General features: G+C 40.5%; 1 protein-coding gene across 3 annotated transcripts in view; it reads left to right on the forward strand.

Moving 5' to 3' along the window:
- Window positions 1–15,745, forward strand: part of crfa4 (cytokine receptor family, class I receptor 4) — a 58,837-nt gene extending 43,092 nt beyond the window's left edge. For all 3 annotated transcript variants that reach the window (XM_023964539.2, XM_023964534.2, XM_023964537.2), the window contains exons 4-9: window positions 1,239–1,408; window positions 6,050–6,228; window positions 6,318–6,483; window positions 7,817–7,904; window positions 11,576–11,645; window positions 11,784–15,745. In XM_023964539.2, coding sequence (XP_023820307.1) covers window positions 1,239–1,408; window positions 6,050–6,228; window positions 6,318–6,483; window positions 7,817–7,904; window positions 11,576–11,645; window positions 11,784–12,455 — 1,345 coding nt within the window. In that variant the 3' untranslated portion in view covers window positions 12,456–15,745. The remainder of the gene's footprint in view (window positions 1–1,238; window positions 1,409–6,049; window positions 6,229–6,317; window positions 6,484–7,816; window positions 7,905–11,575; window positions 11,646–11,783) is intronic.
- The last annotated feature ends 5,544 nt before the right edge of the window (window positions 15,746–21,289 follow it).

The raw sequence follows: 21,289 nt of genomic DNA on the forward strand, positions 1-21,289 counted from the left end.
TCAGGAACTGAGTGAGCGAACCTTACAACCACGCAGGCGCAATTCTAACTGAGCGACCCCGCATTTTACAACTGTACGCTTGCAATCCTAACTGAGCGGTGATCCTGCACACTCACTTCGCTCCTGCGCGCTCGCTGGGTTTGTGCACAGTGTTAAGGAGCGTTTTTGGTCACTTTTGGCCTCAACTTTTCTGGTTGATCAATAATCTGGCTGTTTCTTTTCTATTAAAGCCTCTAAAAGAATGTCAGGCCCCACTGCCGGATTTGACATGCAAATTTTCAACCAATCAGATCAACCAGAAAGTGACAAACACACCCCTGAACACTGCCCCCCAAATAACAAAAACACCCCTTAACACTGCCTGCAAACCCAGCGACTGCGCAGGAGCGAAGTGAGCGCGCAGGATCACCGCTCAGTTAGGATTGCAGGCGTGCAGTTGTAAAATGCAGGGGAGCTCAGTTAGAATTGCGCCTGCGCAGTTGTAAGTTTCGCTCACTCAGTTCCTAAATACACCCGCTCAGTTGTCTTTGCGCTCGTTCAATACATGGCAGCGATGAAACGCCATAGAATTCCTGCAAAATCCTCCATAGCGGACATTACAGTCAGCTCTGTTTTTATCTGAGACAGATCAAAAAGGGCTCTGTGTCAAACTGGACAATGAGACTTCCTGAAACTTCTGTCCAATCAGAAGGTCTGAATACTGTGACGTTGCCTAAGCCTGCTAGAAGACCCTGCTGACCCCAACTCAAAATCTGATTGGTTGAAAGAAATGAATGACTGACATTGATTTCACATCACAGGACCTTCCGATCCTGCCTGGCAACAAAGGACAGCTGAAATGCGATTGGTTAAATAGTCCAATGTTAAAATATGTATGTCTGAAGCAGCATAACCATCATAAACACAATAAAAGAGATTGGACAGACCATTTGGAATGATTTATTAAGTATGCATGGACAAAATATATTAAACACATGATTGAGATATGTTTTTACTCCTTCAGAGAAGGCCTGGAAAATCCTGACAGCCCATCACTGTTTGGAACACATAAAAAAAAGCACATGCTGACAACTCTACTCTTTAGCCTCATTAGCGTATTTACAATAACACCTTCCCAAAAATGTTGAAAGAGCGCCGTGTACCTGTAAAAATTGGAGGAAAAATAAACAAGATCATTGGAATGTGGAAACATGGGGAAAAACTGAAAATAAAAGCTTTGTATCTTTGTTTTGTTGCAGCAAAGGGCCCAGATACGAGTGTCCTGATTACACAACTGGCGGGCCCAACAGCTGCCACTTTGACAGGAGTCACACATCTGTATGGACGTCCTACTGCATGAATGTGACCGCCATCACGCCCCAGTGGAACTACACGTCCAAGGGGCTCTGCCTGGACGTGGCAGACATCGGTAATGTCCACTTTTCCCTTCAGATTCTCACGTCAGTTCAAAGTTGTGTCCAACTCAACCGCCTAGGCATCTGCAGTCGGAGCGGCTGGTGTTTCTGGTGCAGCCGAGCAGAAAATGGGTGACGTGTAACAAACCTCGCCGGGTTTGACTCACTTTGCTCCAGGAGAGGAGGCAGGGAGCTAATTCACCTCTTCCATATTTGCTGACTGCAGACCATAAAAATCAAGATGTTCTGCTCACTGCACCAATTTTATGAATATTTATGGTAACCTGTTTCTTACCAGCAGCTCAAAGTCATGTTAATTCCATTAGAAAACGCTTATCTCAAAAGTGCAGATGAGATTTTCTCAGACCAGAGGCCACATGGTTCAGGTTCAGTTTTTTTTCTGTTGTGAGATATATTCTGAAGATGTGCAGAACCTAAGGCTTTGAAGGAGGTCAAACGGGGGCGGAAGTGTTTGATCATCGTTGCTTTGTGCTTTTACCTTGACCTTGAAAAAGGCGTTATTAAGCTCAGACAGTTATCACTCTGATGGATGAGTGTTAGATGAAGGCCACGCTTTTCACTTTCTACTAAAAGAATTTCTATCAGATATTATTATTAGTTTTTGCATTCTTCTTTTTTAAGTCAAAATCCTCCACAGACTGCCACTATTTCCCCTAGGTTCACTCAACTATGAAAAAAGAGAAAGGTTAATCCATAAAATCCCATTGTCTGATTTTTAAGGATTTATTTGCAATTTATGGTGGAAAAAAGGTTTATGGTCAATAAAAGAATAATTTTAATACTTTGTTATATATCCTATGTTGGTAATGACAATGGTGAAATGTTTCCTGTAGGTCTTCACCAAGTTTGCAAACACTGTAGCTGCTATTTTGGTTTATTCCTCCATGCAGATCTTCTCTAGAGCTGTGATGTTTTGGGGCTGTTGCTGGGCAGCACAGACTTTCAACGCCCTCCAAAGATTTTCTATGAAGTTTAGATCTGGGAACTCCAGAACCTTGAAATGCTTCTTTTAAAGCCACTCCTTCATTCCGAGGGCAATGTGTTTGAGATAATTGTTGTGCTGTTTGATCCAGCCACATTTTATTTTCAATGTCCTTTTGAATCTTGCCATACATGGTTCCACTCATTCTTACCTTTATATGGATCAGTCATACTGGTCCTTTTGCAGAAAAGCACACCCAAAGCATGACGTTTCCATCCCCATGCTTTACAGCAGATGATGGTTTTAAGTTGCAACTCAGCATTCTTTCTTCTCCAAACACAGAAAGTTTAGTTTTTATCAAAAAGCGCCATCTTGGTTTCCTCTGACCATATGACATTCTCCCAGTCCTTTCCTGGTTCACCAGATGATTCCTGCAATTTTTTGACATCGTATTATGTAACCCTTGTGCTATCCTAGGCACTTTAACGTTGGGAGTTGGGTCATCTAGACCCACTAGACAGTGCTCTGAACCTTTTTTCTTCAATGATTTGTGATCTTCACTGGTGTCCATGGATTACATGAAATCTTTCCACCTTTATCCACCTTTGTCATGGTAGGGAGAACACGTCAATGTGGGGTGGGGTCATCTAAGATAGGACAAGGGTTAAATGTTATACCTCAGACTGCAAGTTAATGCAGTGGGATGTTTCCATTTGTGTTATTAGAAAACACTCAATACACTTGTGCAGTGTTTTCTTTCTAAAGCTTTGTGACTTTATGCATGAAGGAAAATTGTTTCAATCACCTGCGCATTGATTTGATTTGAAATGGTTTATTTCAAGCAATCAAATAAAAAATAATGGACAAAACAATATAATCAGCACTTATACATTCATACAAAGACATATCAAACTTCGGATAATGTTTGGATAAACATTTGCACAGGATCTGCTCAGATTTACGTGTTACACGTTCGCAGGATACAATTACATGTAACAACATCACTATTGCCTGGAATGTAATCCTGGAAATGGAAGCTGCAAGCATGCAGGTGAATCATTTCATATGAGATTGTAAAATCTGACAAAAATCTGACTTACTACCAAAAAATAAAGAGAAAAAAGTTCAGGCAAAGATGATCATATCCGTCTGTGCTTTGTTTAAAGGAGTTAAGAGTTTACTCAGTTTGAATGTAATGCTTTGACAGTTATTATCTAGGGGGATTGGAAATTTTGATGACACTGTTTTCATTCCCTGGAAAGCGCATGTCTTAGGGGTGTCTGTATCCGGTCTTAATGTAAACAGCTGAGATCCTCGTGTTTCTGCTACTTTTTTTAATTTTGTCATTCTTATCAAGAAAAACAAATCTGGTTTCCAAGTTCAATCAGTTTTATTATGTTTGGATCTCCAATGAAAACCAGCTTGTTTATCCCCAGCTCAGATCAGAAACCACTGTTTAGTGGTTGAGTGGAAATAAGGTCTGAATGGTACTTGATTCAATCAGCAGCTTGTTTGGATTCTCTGTGGCTCCATTTGCAGCAGCTTCAGCACAGCATTCACAAGACCCTTTATTTACTAAGTTATTTCAATCTGAGCCTGATCTTATTTTTGGGAGTAATTTGTTTTTTGAATAAATAAGCCTAATTGTTTGGCAGGGTATCTCATTTAGTAAAAATTAAAATCATTCCTGAACCGCAGGTCTGGTCTGAATCAGACTATTTCCTGTGTGGTGTGAGCACACACGTGTGTGTTTGTTAATACCCCCATCATGACTAAAACACCTGAGGGCATTCACATGTGACTGAATGGTCGTCTTTTGCCCTCAGATGTCAGAGTAGATCACGGACACATATTCCATCAGTCGCAGTGTCACTGTGGGGAAGGAAAATACACTTCAATGCACATTATGTATGTTTTCATGTTTTAAATTAGAAATTTATTTAAAGCACGGTAAATACTCTTTTTTTTTTAATTGAGAAATTTGCCCCCCTAACGTGAAAATTGACTCATTGACTTTAAGAAAAACCTAAAATAAAAACTATTTGGATGAAAAATTACATCTTCACTTTTCTTTGTTATTAAATTTTAATAATAACAAATGCTTTTTCAACTAACTGTCAAATGTTACAAATATTTGTTTTGACAACAAAATATTTGGCATCTAGGGTGTTACAAATGTGTTGTGTAATATATTAAGACATGTTAAGGTCACATTTTGTAATTTGTTTACTTTTTTTGCATTTATGAAACACATTTTCATCAAAAGTAACAAAAATAGCGGAGATAAAAGTGCACCTCATTTGCAAATTAAATTAATTGCATGATTAAATTAAGCAGCAAATTAATAAAAAATCATAAAAACTGCAAAAAAAATGTATCATTGTTTCTGCAACTTTTCTCTTCACTTCCTGTTTAATCTTTAAAAAAAGACTTTTTAAGCAAAAAAAATTTAAAGCCCTCTTATTTTTTTCCCCTTGGGAAGCCACGCCCACTGAATTGATCACATGACAAGAAAGTGCTTTTATCTGAACTGCCTTTGTAGAAAAAACACAATAATTGATGCACTCAATTAATTGATGAAGCTGTTTTCCTTGGATTCAATTTGATTTCTATAGCCCAAATTCACAACAACAGTCGTCTCGATGGGCTTTGTAATGGTAATTGAAAAAGTAAAACATGAAATCAAAAGGATCATGAGTACATGGAATTCGTCAAGAAAATACTTATTTAAACTATCTAAACAGACTAAACTAAACTGGACATCCCTGCCCTTAGACCCTCCTTTGTGGTATAGACCAGCAGTTACAGAAAAAAGAATTATTCAAAAGCTTGGAGACGCTTACAACTTTTACAAAATCTTTTATTTTTAGTTTATTTTATGTTTGTTTTTTTTGATAGTTTACCGCAAGGAGACCTAAAGAACGTTTTTGCTTGTTTTGTTTGAGTGTGTGCTTGAATCCACTTTCTTGTGAAATCGAATTTTCTTGCTTGGTCCCAACACCAGCTTTTATGGCACATTCACATTGGGCTTGTGACACATGTTCTCTTGTGGTGGTTGACCATGCTTTTAGCATGGTATGTTCATGCTGGAAAAGCAAAGAGATGCTTCTACTATTTTTTTTTTCTTTTACTACTGTTTACCAGCCCAAGTCGCCATTTTGGAATGTTGAAGCGTGATCCTGTGAATCTTTCTCCAGGCTTTTTCTTTCACAGCTCTATTCAGATATATGAAAGGCTTTGTGTCATAGAATTCTGTTTGGGCATGAATGTGAATGAATGAATGAATGAATTCATCACTACCAAATCCATGTTCCTGATTGGTCAAATTTTGACCTGGTTTAACCTTCAATGTGCGTTCAGTGGCTGCCTGTTTAGTACATAGAATCCAAAAACAATTATAAAAAAGTGTGTAGCGACGCGTGGACACAATAGTCTTGAAAGCGTAAGCCGGAAACAAGCATTTATGCGCACACATAAACTTTTTATAGAAGTGGTGGCTTGAACACATGTTGCCGAGGGTGATGTCAACGTAGCTTTAGCCCTAAAAAAGAAGGGCTAGGAGACAGCGGTGTAAATGATGTGAATACGAAGAATTCAGACAGGATTCTAGGAGCTAGAACTTTTTATATAAAGTTTTTTCTAATATTTTACCTTTATATTAATGAAGTAGATTAATATAAAGGTACACAACACTCTTTCTCTTTTTCACCAGTTGAAACAGAGGCTCCGATCAATCTGACCTTTGTCCTGACTGACGCTGGCAAAGATGAGACAGGCCACAATGTCCGGCTGTCCTGGGTGTACCCAAAGCCCGAGGACCTGCAGTACGGCTGGATCACGTTGGAGTATGAGATGCAGTACCGACAAGTTACTGAGCCAGACCGCTGGAAGGTTCGGAATGAAGTCCACACCTGAACCCTGACACTTGCCACCGTATTTGCCCCTTATCAATGAAAGAAACTGACTATTTCTGTGTGCAGGTGAAGCATCCTTTAAGGGAGCCCCTTGTTGAGCTGCTAGGCCTCCGTGTCGGTGATTACGTGGTACGGGTTCGCTCCCGGTCGCACAATAACGGACTGTGGAGCAAATGGAGCTCCCCGCTGTTGATGAACATCCCTGACCGCCTATCCTCAGGCACACCCACAGGTAGGGTTCCCATGACGACTGGCCCGGTCATTTTGTGATCATTACATATGGCACTGGAATCATTATTTCTGTTAAAAATGATGTTTACCTCCAGTGTGCATTAGTAATTTTATAGTAAACAATGTATTTTAAACTTGATTGATTAAATTTCCAAGATAAAAAATTGCTGAAAAATTGCTCAAAGCTGCACAAATTACCACCTAATGTATGGCCACATAAAAATGAGGGTTATATCACGTTTATGGAGCTAACAGGTATGTTGGTGGCATTTGGGTGTGTGTGTGGACAGGCCCCGCCTTTTTGGACTTGTAGTACATCTGAACCTCACTGTAATGAATACCATCCAGAAACTTGTTGCTTTATGCGGCTTCATGGTTTTACCCCCCCCCCCCTCTATAATCACCCTCCTTTCCCCCCTCTCTAACATCCCTCTCTCTTCTTCCCTCTTTTCCTTTTCCGTCCGGTCCAATACAAAAGATTTTCGAATATGTTTAAAATTAATAAAGTTTGGCCTCGGTTACAAAAGGGGTTTATTCAGACATACCTCTGGTTTGTCAGAAGATTCATAACCCCTGTTGTGAAAAAAATATGTCCAACACAAGAGGCCTTCAGCTCTCATCTGTTTGCCCAGCTGTTGGACAGGACAAGTTAAAATAAAAAAATAAAAAAATAAAAATAAAAATGAGGCTTATATCAATTTATAAAAACAAAGTTCAATTATATTTAAAAATACACTAAGGTGGAAGTTTTTCTTTTTGAGAAAGTTGAATAAAGATTGACTTCCATGTTGTGTTGCTCTTTTTCCAAAGGGAATGTTTTGCAAATAACAGGCTCACATAGATAGCAGCACAGGTTGCTTAAAAAATTTCACATCAACCCACCTGACCAATATCTTACCTCTTGGTTCTTCTAGCAATTCTGGGTAATAAAACCCCATTATGTGACCTTTTGTGTAGCTTTATGTGCCTCTATTTATTGATATTTTTGCCCTATAATTCAGTGTGCATTATGGTAATTTAACCCTTTAATGCCTCAATTTATTTTCAAATTATAAGAAAAATATTCTTTTGTATTGTTTCCATTCAAAGTGGTGCTAAATTAGGTGGAGTCTTTGATTTAAAGTCATTATTTACACATAATTGAGGAAACAAAAAATGAACTTTTTATTTAATGAGGTTAATTTAGACTTGTTTTAAAGAGTATCCAAAAATAATTTTTTTAAGAGTCTAAAGTTCTAATTTTTCTCCTTGGAAAGAAAATTAAAACATTGTTATTTAAATTTTAAAAACTCATGTGACTGTTAATTACGAGAATAATGGTAATATCTGTGCAGGTAAAGTCCTGGTGCTGATTCTGGTTATGGGGGTCGGTGTTGTGGCTTTGCTTGTCTTCACCTTTGGGATCATGCCACACAGCAAAAGGTGAGAGAGCAGATGTGGTGTCTAGAACAAACGAGTATATTCCATGCATAGGGCATTCTTTTTGTTGTAATAAATTTGCCCTTTAAGGCTTAGTCCCAAACGGGTGGATAAGGGATGTCTATAGGCAAAAAGATAGGCAAACCTGTATGGAGCACACGAAATATCAAGGTTGTGGCCATCCCTTCTTCATTTGGTTGTGGTCTTCAGAGAGGAGCATCCCAAGAGTTTGCCTCCTCACTTTAGCCTGTGCTGTCTTCCACATTTTTTTAAGTATTCTCTATGACTTCTTTGATGAACTTTTTTGTTTCTGGCTGTGGTGGTTCAAGCTTTTATTGTTCTGCTTTTTCTTTTCTTTTTTCGAAGGGGGGGGGGGTCTCATTGGTGTTCCTTCTCCCATTTTTTTTGCTACCTTTTACTTCAATTAAATGTGCATTCTCTTTCTAAGTCGTAGACTTTTCCACAAAACGTGTAAGATTAATTACCATGGGCTGCGGCTGGGGCACGTGGATAGAGGGGTGGACCTCTGACCAGAAGGTCAGAGTGTTATAATGATCATCAAGTTCTTGTGTGTGAATGCCCTTATATCAATTTCACAGTGTGAGTCTGCATTGGGTTGGTTGCTATTTAGGTTGCTTTTTGTTTTAAGTCTGCCATTATATCTTCTTATTCTATATGATTTAGGATTTTCCTTTGCAAAGTATCCTTTCTGTCTGCATGTGTTTTCTTTTAGCAGAAATCAGTACATTTTGCAGCAAACCATAAAAGAAAGATATTGTGAGGTTTGTGTGTGTTTTGTCCTTTCTGAGTCTTTTCTAAAAAAAATTCAGTGTTTCATTTGCTGCGGTCTCTATTGGGTTATTACAGTCTCTATTGGGTTATTACAGTCCTTTGTCCATTAAATTCTTGGTTACACCTGGTTGATCATTGCCATTGTCATGCAACTCCTAAATAAAGTAGCCATTGGTGTGTTTTATGGTAAACAGAATCACTTTAGATAAATTGGATTCAGTGTATGATTACTATAATTAGAGGCGGCAGACACATTGGGGGCCAGTCTGGGCCATGCTATTTTTGACTCAGACATGGTGAGACGTGTAATTAGGTTAAGCTCACGGGTACTTACCTGTTGTGAGGACCACGTGTGTACCGGTAACTAGAGAACATTTGAATAACAAATTTTAATTCAGGGCAAGTTGAATTCCAGTCACATACATAAAGCCTGTTTAATGAGATCAATTTCACAACAGACAGTGTTTGTGAGTGTTTGTGTGTGTGTGTGTGTGTGTGTGTGTGTGTGTGTGTGTGTGTGTGTGTGTGTGTGTGTGTGTGGGTTTACTTGTCCATGTTACATTAATAGGACTTGATAATTTTTCAACCTTATTGGGGACATCTTGTTTATGTGGGCGCTTGAGCAGTTTAACTCCAGAATGACTCAGGTTTTGGCTTTAGGATTAGAGATTCAAGGGGTATAAATAAATGTGATGATATGCCAAGGTCAGGGTCAGCAATTAAAAATTAATGACAGTTCATGTAAATGTCTGAACACTACACGTACAAGTCTGCATGTGCTACTTTAAGATGATAGCATATATTTTGCCAAATAATTAAGATGAGGGTAACAAATACAACCCAACAATTTAATTTTTGGTTAATTGCTAAATATATTAAGGCTTTTTTGTAGGATTAACTGGATTATGTAGCTGAATGCATCAATGAAGAATGTGTGAGAAAAAGAAACTAAAGAGGCCCACTTGTGGGAATGGTTGATCCTCCAAATTCATTGCATGTTTAGCCAGGATTAAACACTTCCAATCTTCTTCATGAACACTGCTGAAAACAGAAAAAAGTAATTTGGAAACATGCAATTCTTCTCTCTCCTGTACTCAGATGCCACAGTATCACCGGGCACAACCTAACCTATTGTCATGTTATGAAGTACAGCATATACTTTGATATAATTGAGGTAGCTGTAGTGTGGAGGCAGAGCAGCTGACCTCAAATCAGAAGATTAAAGGTTCAGTTCCCGACTTGTCCACCAATGTTGAAGTGTCCTTGGGCAAGACACTGGACCCCACAATGGACTTGGTTGTTATGGGGTAGTGTCATTGCGAGGCAGCGTTGGGCCTTCAAGGAAGGCAGAAAAGCATTATAAAAGGCTTTACAAAGTATAAGAGCAACATTAACCATTCATAACGTTAGAATATATTTTTAGAAGAACAGAAAATATTTTGTCATGCTTACTTTAGACTGAATTTACTTAAACTGGAGCTAGGTACAGTTCACTAAGTGAATGTGTGTGTGAATGGGAATGGAACTATGACTGTAAAGCGCTTTAAACCTTCGAGGAAGGTAGAGAAACGCTTTACAAGTTTGCACCATTTACCATTGACCAACAGTGGAAATCATTCACAGTTTTTTACCCCCAGGCCAGACATCGTTTCACCAGCCCAACAAAATGACCTTTACAATTATGTAATAAAGATCCAGTAACACGTTGGCCCTTTCCATTTCAGTGATGCCAAAGACAGCAAGATTATGATCACTTCGGGGCCGAAAAATAAAATGGTCTATCATTTTGTTGGTGCATGTGGTGACACAGTTTTAAAGAAAGGGTAGAGCATTTGAACCTTGCCTGTGAGGTGCTACTCATCTGCTCCTAGATTTTAGGGTCAAAGTGGGATTTTACTTTGTGACCTATTTTCAGAATCCCTGATTCATAGAAAATAAGTCTGAATGCATAATGATGGCGGTACACTACAGAGGCAGCAGTGATGACATTGTGAGTGTTGTATTAAAGCTTCCTGATCTCCTGCTGACATCTGTCTTTTCTGATCGCCCAGCTTGGGTCTCTGATCCAGCGTGGACTCATCACGGTTCTTTGAACAGCACTGTACACAGATCTCCAACAAACCAACTCACATGTAGCACAAAAAAGGTTCACAGGACTTGCCTTTCACTGACTCCACAGAAAGACTTGGAGAGATGTGAAAAGTATTGAGTTCCATGTCAATAGAGGCCAAAAGTGTGATTTGGTTCTTATTAGGGTCACACAGTGGAGCTCCGTTTTTTCTATCTTCTGTAATTAAATAGAATTCTCTGCAGCAAGGCTTTTAACAGGAACCAGTAAACAGACAAACATCACTCCTCTGTTGTCTGCTCTACATTGGTTGCCAGTCAAATTTAAAATGAATTTTAAAATTCTACTTTTATTTTTTAGACCCTTGCATGGTCAAGCTTTGATGTACACATCTGACCTTTTAACCACATACTTTTTGGCCCAATCCTTGATGTAGTCCAACCAAAATCTTTTAAGCGTTCCAAAAACCCGCTTTAAGACAAGAGGAGATCTTTTATTTCAAGCCGTGGCTCCTTGTCTATGGAACTCCGTCCCATTGTCGTTGCGTCAAATTGGCTCCGTTGGGTGTTTTAAATCTCAGGTCAAGACATTTTTATTCAGGAGAGCTTTTAGTTGATTTCATTCCTTGTTCTACTACATTTTACTCTGTTTTGTTTTATTATTATTATTGTATTTCTTTGCTTCTTTGTGTTTTGATATTATTTTATACTTCTATTGTAATGCACTGGGAAAGTGCTATATAAAGAAAAATATTATATTCTATTCGATTCTTTGTGTGCAACCACTTCAAGCCTTACTTTTTTTCCCCTTTTAGAATAAAAGAGTATTTCTTGCCGGCCATCCCGAAGCCACGGATCATGGGCATTGACCCACTGCTGCTGAAGGTAATGGCCAAACTGCTTCCAGGATTGTATTGTGATTTGTCCTTCTTTCTTCACCTTTACTCATTTTTACACATCTTTTTACTCTTCTACTGGGGTTCTGACTCTTCCTTCTGTTCTTTTATCCCTTCTTATCTTCAGAAGGGTCACTTGGAAGAAATCAACCGGCACTTTAGTAACTTTCATGGCTACAGACCCCCGAGTTACTCTGAAGAAGCGTGGGATCATGTGAGCGCCGACGAGCTCTATGTGACTGCACCAAAGGACTTGAGCACCTTGAAGGGGGCCTTGAAGTTTCCTAGCCACCTGACACCTCTCTCTGCCACGCATTCTATACCTATCCAAAACCCAGTGTCCTACGTCCAGAACGTTTCGCCCTATTGCACTTCCCCACCTGAAGCTTTTGCCCCATTGCTGGACGCGCCTCCCCTCTGGCAGGCACCAGAGATCGTTTCTGTGCCAGGAACAGACTACAGCATGATGGAGCATCCCGCCCTGGCTAACACCATTCCAGCTTCCAGTCCAACTGCGTGCATTGCCAGCCACTCACCGCCACAGGATTTCTACACCTGCGTGGAGCTCCTAAAGGATAGTGGGGAGGTGCATCTGGTGCCATGTTTGCCACCAGCATACTGCAGGGAGTTTCTGCCCTTCCCGAGCATTGAGTTAGCGGCCAAAGATGAGAAAAAGAAGCTCGTAGAGTTTCAGGTTCAAAGGAGCACGATAAAAGATCCTCAGGCAGAGAGGAGCGAAGCAACTGTGCCTCTGCTGCCTGTTTCTGTCGCAGACACTGGCTACGTTTCCGCTTGCTAAAGGTCCGACCTAGCTTCAAAAAAGTGTCTGAAGACAAGCTGTGTGTGGATATATTAACACTTTTGATACTGTCTTTGTGTTTGAACATGTTGATATTTTCAAAAGAAAACCCTCCTCAGGACCTAAATGTCTTTCTGCGTTTAGTAACTTTGGTCACATAGACTCTTTTTCACTATGAGGGACCAAAGCAGTGAATGCTAACGTTTTTGATGTCAACATCATGTGTACAAACTAATTTTGGAGGAAAAGCCAAAAAAAAAAAAGCACTGGTAACATGAACTGCTGGATCTCTTGATTGCGTCTTTGTTGCCTGCATTGGTTGATGAACTTGTTCTTCGTATGACCAGGACAAAACAGTATTACTTTTTAGGCATTTTTACTATCAAATGCAAACACTAAAAGAAAGGGTTTCAACAATTGACAGTATAAGAGACCTTGACGGAGCAAGTTTGACATAATCCATAGAAAATGTCTTGCTTCTGACTTACTTCAGTACCGATTTCTGTGTGATACGGATGCTGCCATGTTGGAGCCAGACTTTGTCAGTAATTAGTGATTGGTCTAAGTCGGTATGAGTCAATGTTTCTTTGGGAACCCCTCTTACCAACCAGGACTGAGCTTGTTGGAAGTCCACACCCCTACCACTTTAAAGCAGGCTACACAAAATCTGTAAATCAAATGTTTTATTTTGAATGTTTGACATGATACTACCTACTTTAATGGAGGCATCTGATTGGTCAGTTTAAAACTTGAATAAAAATCAATAAATATTGGATTAGCAAATTCATGTAAAAAAAAAGCAGGTATCGCACCAAGAATGGTTATTATGACAGATAGAATGACTGAGTAATATCTGTTTATTTCTCAGTAGAAATCTATGGGATTTGGGGTTCTTGGAGCCAGGAGGTACTTCCTGTTTGGAACACAAGGGGGAAGGGTTACTCAGTCCAGTTCTCATATACAGTCAATGGCTTCTATGAGTACTAAAGCAGGAGTAATTCTTAAAAAAAAAACTACTAGAAACTGCTGGATGCTCTTTGTTCACGCTTTCCATCCACAATTGGACTAATAAACAGAAGCTAAAACTGTTTCTGCATTGCCTGAGCCCTACCAAACCGCAATCCAAGCTGTTATAAAGTAAACCATCCTTCAACTGCCCCGATGATTAGAATATAACCCCTCAAAGAGGTTGTTTTGAATTTAAAAGGCGTAAAACTGTCAATATGTGCAATGAAATTTATGGATTCAGTTTAATCTTTCAAGATTAAAGTGTCCTAAAGAGACAAACTTTTGTATGAAATATAGAATGGCATTTCTGAAAGGAGGTCATTTAAACTTTTTGGGGGTTTTTTTGCAGGTCAAAGATAAGATTTTGGTTTAAACCAAACCAAATTGTTGCAACTATTCTTTATAATATTTGTAGGTCAACTTTACAGGATTTAAAGACTTCAAAGTTTTATAAAAATTGTGTTTGGCTTGATTTATTTTCGGCATAAAATGGAATGGGATGGGGAGGTTTAAAACCTAAATTGTTTTTCTAAAAAATAGGGGCTGCCCTTTAATCTTTTTTTGGCTGTTTTTTTATAAGTATAATTTTGTCTAATTACAAACATTTTATTTTGAAATTTGCCCACCTGGAATTGTTAAACACCTACAATTCCCTTAGGATTAATTATACCATATTTGTAATCCCTCTTTCCTCCGATTATCTTAATCTTGCTTTCTATTAAAGGTGTTTAATAAAAGAAAAACAACTTCCAACACAAGCGGATAAAGCTCATTTTCATGGCCCCACATGCGCATAGATATGCATATTCAGGACCAGTCTTCATGCCTTGATGATTTTTCTGCTGGCACTTACACGTAAATCTGTGATTATCGTGAGCACGATTGTAATATAATCCTTGTGTTAGTGTCTCTTGTTCGCTGCGTCTGGTCGATTGTCAGCTGTGATTTGTGTGTGCAGAGATTCACAGACCAGCATTTAGTCCAGCAATCAATCTAACTTGAAGCCGCGAGCTTCAGCTCCTCCTGCAGCCATTTGTTGTTGTCTTTTCAGCTTGTTGCAGACAGAAAGAATATATAAAAAGTTCCAGTGTGAATTAAACTAACCACCTCTTGACATTTACACAAGTACAGTATATATTTTTATTACCAAGCTATTGTGCTTTTGTGTCAAAATGTGACAAAAAAAATCGATATGTATTTTAGAAATGCTGAATTGTGCATCTCAGGTATTACTTTGTCTCTCAATTCAAACAGATTTTTGAATTTAAATTTGCCACAAGGACGATAATGTAGTTGCAGATCACGTTTTTAAGTAGCTATTGTGTTGAAGATTGGTTGTAAAGACAGACTGATGACAGATGACAAAGATACAGTGAGCTACTTTCCACCATGCACCAAAGAGCCATCCATTTCTAATTGAATGGCTATTTCCTTGCTGAAAAACTGTGTTGATGCATCAACGGTATTGAGCCGTAAAATCCAGTTGTTAAGGTGGTTAAGGTGAAATCCAACCTTCCCTGCGATCTTCGGAACTCATCCAGCAGCGATGTTGTGCTGTCGCTTGTGTCGCATTCAAACGTGGTCTCGCTATCTTTCTTAGTGCCTTTACGTGCCTTTTTTTCTGTGTTTGTTTGCTTTTCTCCCCTCCATCGTTGGTCCGTCGCTATCAAACACCTTTGAATGTTTCTCCGCTAGGTGAGCCGACGAACGCGGCTCGCTCAGTGCTTCGTAAAAACCCTCACTTGTGACTGAATCTATGCGAGTTCCAAACATGGAATGGATTTAATGCAATAAAGAGCAAGAAGGCTCCTGAGTGTGTAAATGAATCCAAACCACTTGAGAGGATTAAAAAAAATGCTAAAAAGAAGACAACGGAATGGTTAAAACTAACCAACTGCTGTTGGTTCTGTGATGTTTGTGCCAATAGATGCAAAAGTAGTGACTTTAACAGCAAGGACATGTTTGGAAGTAAAAATTCCTCACCTGAAAAAAAAATTACTGAAGAAACTGTATTGACATGTGAGTTTAACAAAAATAACACTGGATGGGTGTTGAATGCAAAGGCTGGCAAAGATTTATAAACAAACAATTATGCAAAGTTGATTTTGTTTTATAGGAATGTTATGACAAAAAACTAGAACCTTGAAAACCTGTTTTTTAGTTTTCTTTTAGGTTTCTCTTGATGTTTACCTCTGCTTCATCATTAACTAAAGAATCGTGTTAAATGTTCAGCTCAAGGCACTTTCCTATTGTAGTAAATAAATTTCTCTATTTGAGCTCAACTCCTGCGTTTCCTTTCAGTTTTATTTGGGTGAAATAAAAACTGAAAACGGTTTTGGTGCTGTAAAGCTATTCAAATCTCCTGCAAATTGTGGCGTTAAAAATATACGTGTGTGTGTTTGTGTGTAAGTGTGTGTGACGGTGGGACTCAAATTAGCTACCATCCCCGGCTAAAAATAACGCCACGATTGTCAGCAAACTGTTGATAAACATGCAGGCAGCCTTCGAGCTGTTGTTCCCGGCAGGGTGAGAAAATTTGATCTTGAGACAATTCAAGCTCTGTTGGTGTTGATTCAGCCTCTGAAAACATTTTGTTGGCGGGCTTAAATATGGAAGATGTTGACCTTCAGAGATATCCGCTTTGGAAAGTTCATCACATTTCTTTCTTTTCCCGTCAGGTTTAGCAAATAAGTTGAAAGAAAATCGAAACGTGAAGGTCTGAAATGAAATGCAAAGAACGTAACAGCATAAGTGGAAAATAGAGACAAACTATAGTTAAAATTGCTTAATAGATTAAGGACATGTTGGGCTGTCTGAAAGAAGCTGTTTGATGCATAATAAATATCATTAAAAGCCCAGACTGGCTCAAAAATAGTTGAAGGCTTAAAAGAAAAAGCAGATGCTATACTAAGTGCAACATTCTTAATTACCTGAAATGTGAGTCATCTTCAAAAGGAAGCTAAATCAAATATTAAAATGTAAATTAATTGCAAATGCCAATGTGACTTTTGAATTCCGATAGTGTTGTGACTCCAGCAGTACCATGAGATGACGTCTACAACCCATTTCTTTAGAGGGTCGCACAGCTCTCCATGTGCTCACCAGAGGTAGCTTGACTGGTATTAGCTACCAAGATGAGACCCTTTGTGAGGCCATGTGCTAGTGTGATTGGCCCTGGGTTCCTCCCGATGCGACACAATGTGGCTAGAGTGTTTCAGCAGTTCCTGCTAGACGAAGGTATTGATGTAACAGACTGGCTGGGCAATTGCCCAGACCTGAAACCGCTTGAGCACATCTGGACATCATGTCTCGGTCCATCAATCACATTGCCATTATATATTAATGGTGTAACAAATAATCCATGAATCCAATTGTATTCCTACAATCCAACCACGATCAATCTGTGACACGCAAGTTGTTAATCAAATCATCCTATACCATCATAAAATAATTTCAAAATGAAAAAGAAGATTATTTGGATCTTGGAAAATACCATTTGGACTGAGGTGCAATAGGTCTATTTTACTATATCGTAAAAACAACCAAGTGACAGCACAGCAGAGAACACACACGAGATGTCAGCAAAAACTGATCACTCCATCATTCCAGTAAAAAGTGTGGACTGAAGAGGAGAGACAGAAGGCTGAAGGCTAAAATATCTTAAGGTTCAGGAGGCCCGAAAAGGCTGGCTCCCCATCCCGCAGCATGTCTCTGTCTGGCCGCCAGCTCGCCACTGAGAAGCCGTGTTGATTGAAATTGCTCCCGCTCCATGAGCTCTGAGACAGACCATCTAGGGCAGGGGTGGGCCATTATTTTGGCTCACAGGCCACGTAGGGTTCTGGATAGAAGGGCCAGACCAGGAGCAGATGCGTTGAGTGAGAAAGAAATAACATGGAATCTGGATGAAAACATTTGAATTGAAAATTATATTTTAAAACAGAGCATTTTAGAGTTTTAGGGTTAAAACTTTTTTCTCATTTTAGCGCCGATTGCATCAATGGCTTGATGTACCAAATGTAAAACTTAGAGAAATGCTGCATTCATGTGGTGTTTGAATGATCATGAGAATGAAAAACAACAAATCTTCCAACACCACTTGGATGCAAGAGCAGGTCCCCAAACTTTTTTTGTGAGGGCCACAATAACTCTTTTTCTTTGAAACTTTAAATTTATTTAATATATTTGTTTTATTAAAAAGCCCTATAATAAAGTTTTATTAGTTTATGAACATTTTATTTATTTATTATTACTTTTTATTTATCCTTTTTTTTTTTACTTTTCCTGTCCAACAGCTGGGCAGACAGATGAGGTATGTCTGAATAAACCCCTTTTGTAATTCAGGCCAAACTTTATTCATTTTAATCATATTTGAAAATCTTTGTGTTGGACTGGACGGAAAAGGAAAGGAGGGAAGAAGAGAGAGCAGGATGTTAGAAAGAGGGGGGATAGGAGGGTGATAATAGGAGGGGAGGGGATAAAACCATGAAGCAGCATAAAGCAACAAGTTGCTGGATAGTTATTATTACGGTAAGGTTGGGATGTAATACAAATCTCAAAGGGCGGGGCCTGTCCACACACACACTCAAATGTTATAAAAACACCTGCTAGCTGCAAAAATGTCCACATGTCAAAATGTACACAAAACAGATAGTGTTCACACACGCATAATTATGCCTTCAAACCAACTAGAGGGGAAATATTTCATTCATTCAATCATGCAAACTATTAGTGCAAAGGTGAGCTAACACCTGTGCTCAATTGAGTGTTTATGTTCTTCTAAAATGGATGGTGGAATGTGAAAAGAAGGAGGGAGAGTGCCCAGCCATCCCCACACCAAGACCCCTGCCGCAGCAGCTGCAGCAGCCAGAACCCCCCGACGCCATACGTCAGAAGGCAGAGAACAACCGCCCCCCGGGCGATCACATCCGCCACCCAGGCCAGGGCCAGCAGGACCGCCTCGAGGCTTCCAGAGCCAGAGAGCAGGGAGGCACGGGGGGAAAGAGAGTGCCGCCCCAGCACAACCAGGAGAGCACCCCCCCCCCCCCCCGCCACGCCGGGAGGGCCCAACGCAGGGCCCCACCCGAGAAGGGTTCCCACAGCCCCAGAAAAGCACCACCCAAGAGTTCTAGGCACCCCCCCCCCAACCCCAAGTACGAGCCAGGACCCCCCAAGGGAGACTCGCTCCGCGCTCCAGGCAGCCACCAACCCGGCCCACGGTTGGTCCAGAAAGGAGCAAGGCAGGGGCCAGCCATCCCCACCCAGGAGGGGGGCATCCCGGGGAAAAGGGGGGCCACGTGGGGTGTTGTAAACATGGCCCGACCAGGCTTGGCCACAGTTGGAAATTTGGCAAAGCCCAGCACTCAGGGACAAGGGCCAGAACCCACCCCACAGGGACACGGACACCCCCTGCTCAGGTGTGAAGTTAGCCCCGACCTCTGGCCTTGCCAGAAGGCTCAGGGATCCCTCTCCCTGCGTGGAGAGAGGGCCGCCGGGCCCAGGAAACCAGCACCCAGGGGACACGGCCGCCGTTGCCAAGGGTCCAGTACCCCCTACCAGGGATGGGGTAGGGCACAGATGGTCCAAGGTCCCACCTTCCTTGCGAAATGTGTGTGCATGTGTTTGTGAGGGTGTGCATGTGTGTGTGTGATTATGTTTGAATCTAATTTTGAGGAGTAAAGGGTGTGTGTACTAAGGGGGTGCAGTTAAAATTGGCAGGTAGGGCACTGAGGGGACATCTCCTGACTACTCACAGTGATGTCCCATCACCCTCCCCACCAAGGGGCCCTAAATGTCTAAGGTGCGGTTAAAATTGGCGGGCAGGGCGTTAAGAGGACATCTGCTGCTTGCTGGCAGTGATGTCCAAGCACCCCCCCTACCAAGAGCCCTATATGTCTAAGGTGCAAAGAAAACCAAGAGAGGGTGGGCTATTCCATGCGGCAACTATGGAAGGGGACCACTGCCAAGTAGCTCCTCCACCCAAGGTGCATCGCAGGCTAACCCCCCCACCCCCTCACCCTAATATGAGATTATATGAGGAAGGGGGTAAATTGGGGACAGCTGGTAAACTGTGTCCCGGTGGTCAAACAGCCGTCTCCCCCCCCCCCCCCCCCCCCCAGCATAGGGGCCAGGTCCCCTCAGCCCAGGGGTCCCAACCCCCGAGGCGCCGACACCCCAGGCCCAGCACCCCCCACCCCCCACCCCACACAGAGAGAGGAGCCAGAAAGCGCCCCCCCCCCAGCTTATAAACCTTTTATTAAAATAAATAACACTATTTATGAAATAAAAAATGACCAAATAAATCTCTCTGTGATTTTCATAGACAAAAAGTCTTTGAAATATACTGATATATTAAATAGAAAAAACAATAAATGGTGGATCCTCTCCCGTCTTTGTCCCGCTGAGACTTTGAGGGCTGCAGCTCCTTACATGTCTCACAGTTTGCGCTAAAACTAAGCAGCTGTGTCCTGCACATCTGTTTCTCATCCAGTAATAATTTATAAAAAAATCAAATTTCTACGACTTCTGCTGCAGCTAAGCATATATCTGCGTTCCCTTTCACCAGTACAATGTTCCCTTGTTTATTGGAGGAGTTCCATTCTAAAAAGAACCATGATTGGTGAAATCCACTGAGCATGATTACAGACGTTTGTGGCAGGAAAACTCCTCAATGCCTAAATACACTTTTCTCAGACAGACATGAACATTTTCACCCTTATCTCTTGTTGAAATTCTTAAACATTCATAGAAATTAGGTCCAGGATCTTAGAATGAAAACAAAGATCTGATCTCACAGATTTCTGTAGATCTGAAGAGCTCCGCGTTTCTGTCCAGGAGACTCGGCACGGAGGAGATTGTTTGACAAGGTCTCCAGCCAATCAGGATACAGAACATGGTGTGTTACTTGGTGTGCTGTTATTTAGCATTATCGCTCTAAAAGAATGAGCTAAACCGGGAAAGATGAACTGCGATGGAGAAAGGGAAGACTGTCTTCCGTTCTATTTGACAAGGATTTTAAAGGATTTCAGGTTGGAGCACGGACTGCAGAATAGTGGAATAAAATTTCACATTCCATGCGGGTCTTGATCGTGTGGCCAGATAAAAAAAAAAAAGAAAGCATGGGTCTGATATTGTTCAGTGGGCCGGAGCAATAATGGAGCCGGGCCGGATCCAGCCCGAAGGCCGTAGTTTGCCCACCCCTGATCTAGGGTGTACCCGACTTTGGCCAACAGTAAACCCTGCTCCAGAAACCCTGAAAGGGTTGAAATGGGTTGAGAAAATGAATGGAAGTTCAGGAGCAGTACTGTTGCATCGATCTATCATGTTGTATATTGTACCGGCTGTCACTGTCATTAAAAATGTCATGTGCGGCATGTGATGTACTCAAAATTGAGTCTCTGATGACCTCACTAAAGCTTAGAATTTGGAACTATAATAGTTCCAAATTCTAAGCTTTAGTGAGGTCATCGCGTTTGCCTCAACCAATCAGACTCAATTTTATATATATATATATATATATATATATATATATATATATATATATATATATATATATATATATATATATATATATATATATATATATATATATATATATATATATATGTGTGTGTGTGTGTGTGTCTTCCCACAGTCAGGAGTTTCATGGTGCCATCATTGAGCAATGTGTACTCATTTTATTATGAGTCTGATCTATCCTTTATTTTAAAAATCTTTTATTCTGAAAAATGACTGGATTCGGGTGCTAAATTAGTCCAGTGGGGGGTGGGGGAGCGGTGTATTGTTGAGTCTCTTGATATCGTTATTTTGCGTACTCCCCAACCCTCGTG

This window comes from Oryzias latipes, chromosome 2 (assembly GCF_053564925.1).
Source record: "Oryzias latipes strain Hd-rR chromosome 2, Olatipes_Hd-rR_3.1".
Lineage (NCBI taxonomy): Eukaryota > Metazoa > Chordata > Actinopteri > Beloniformes > Adrianichthyidae > Oryzias > Oryzias latipes.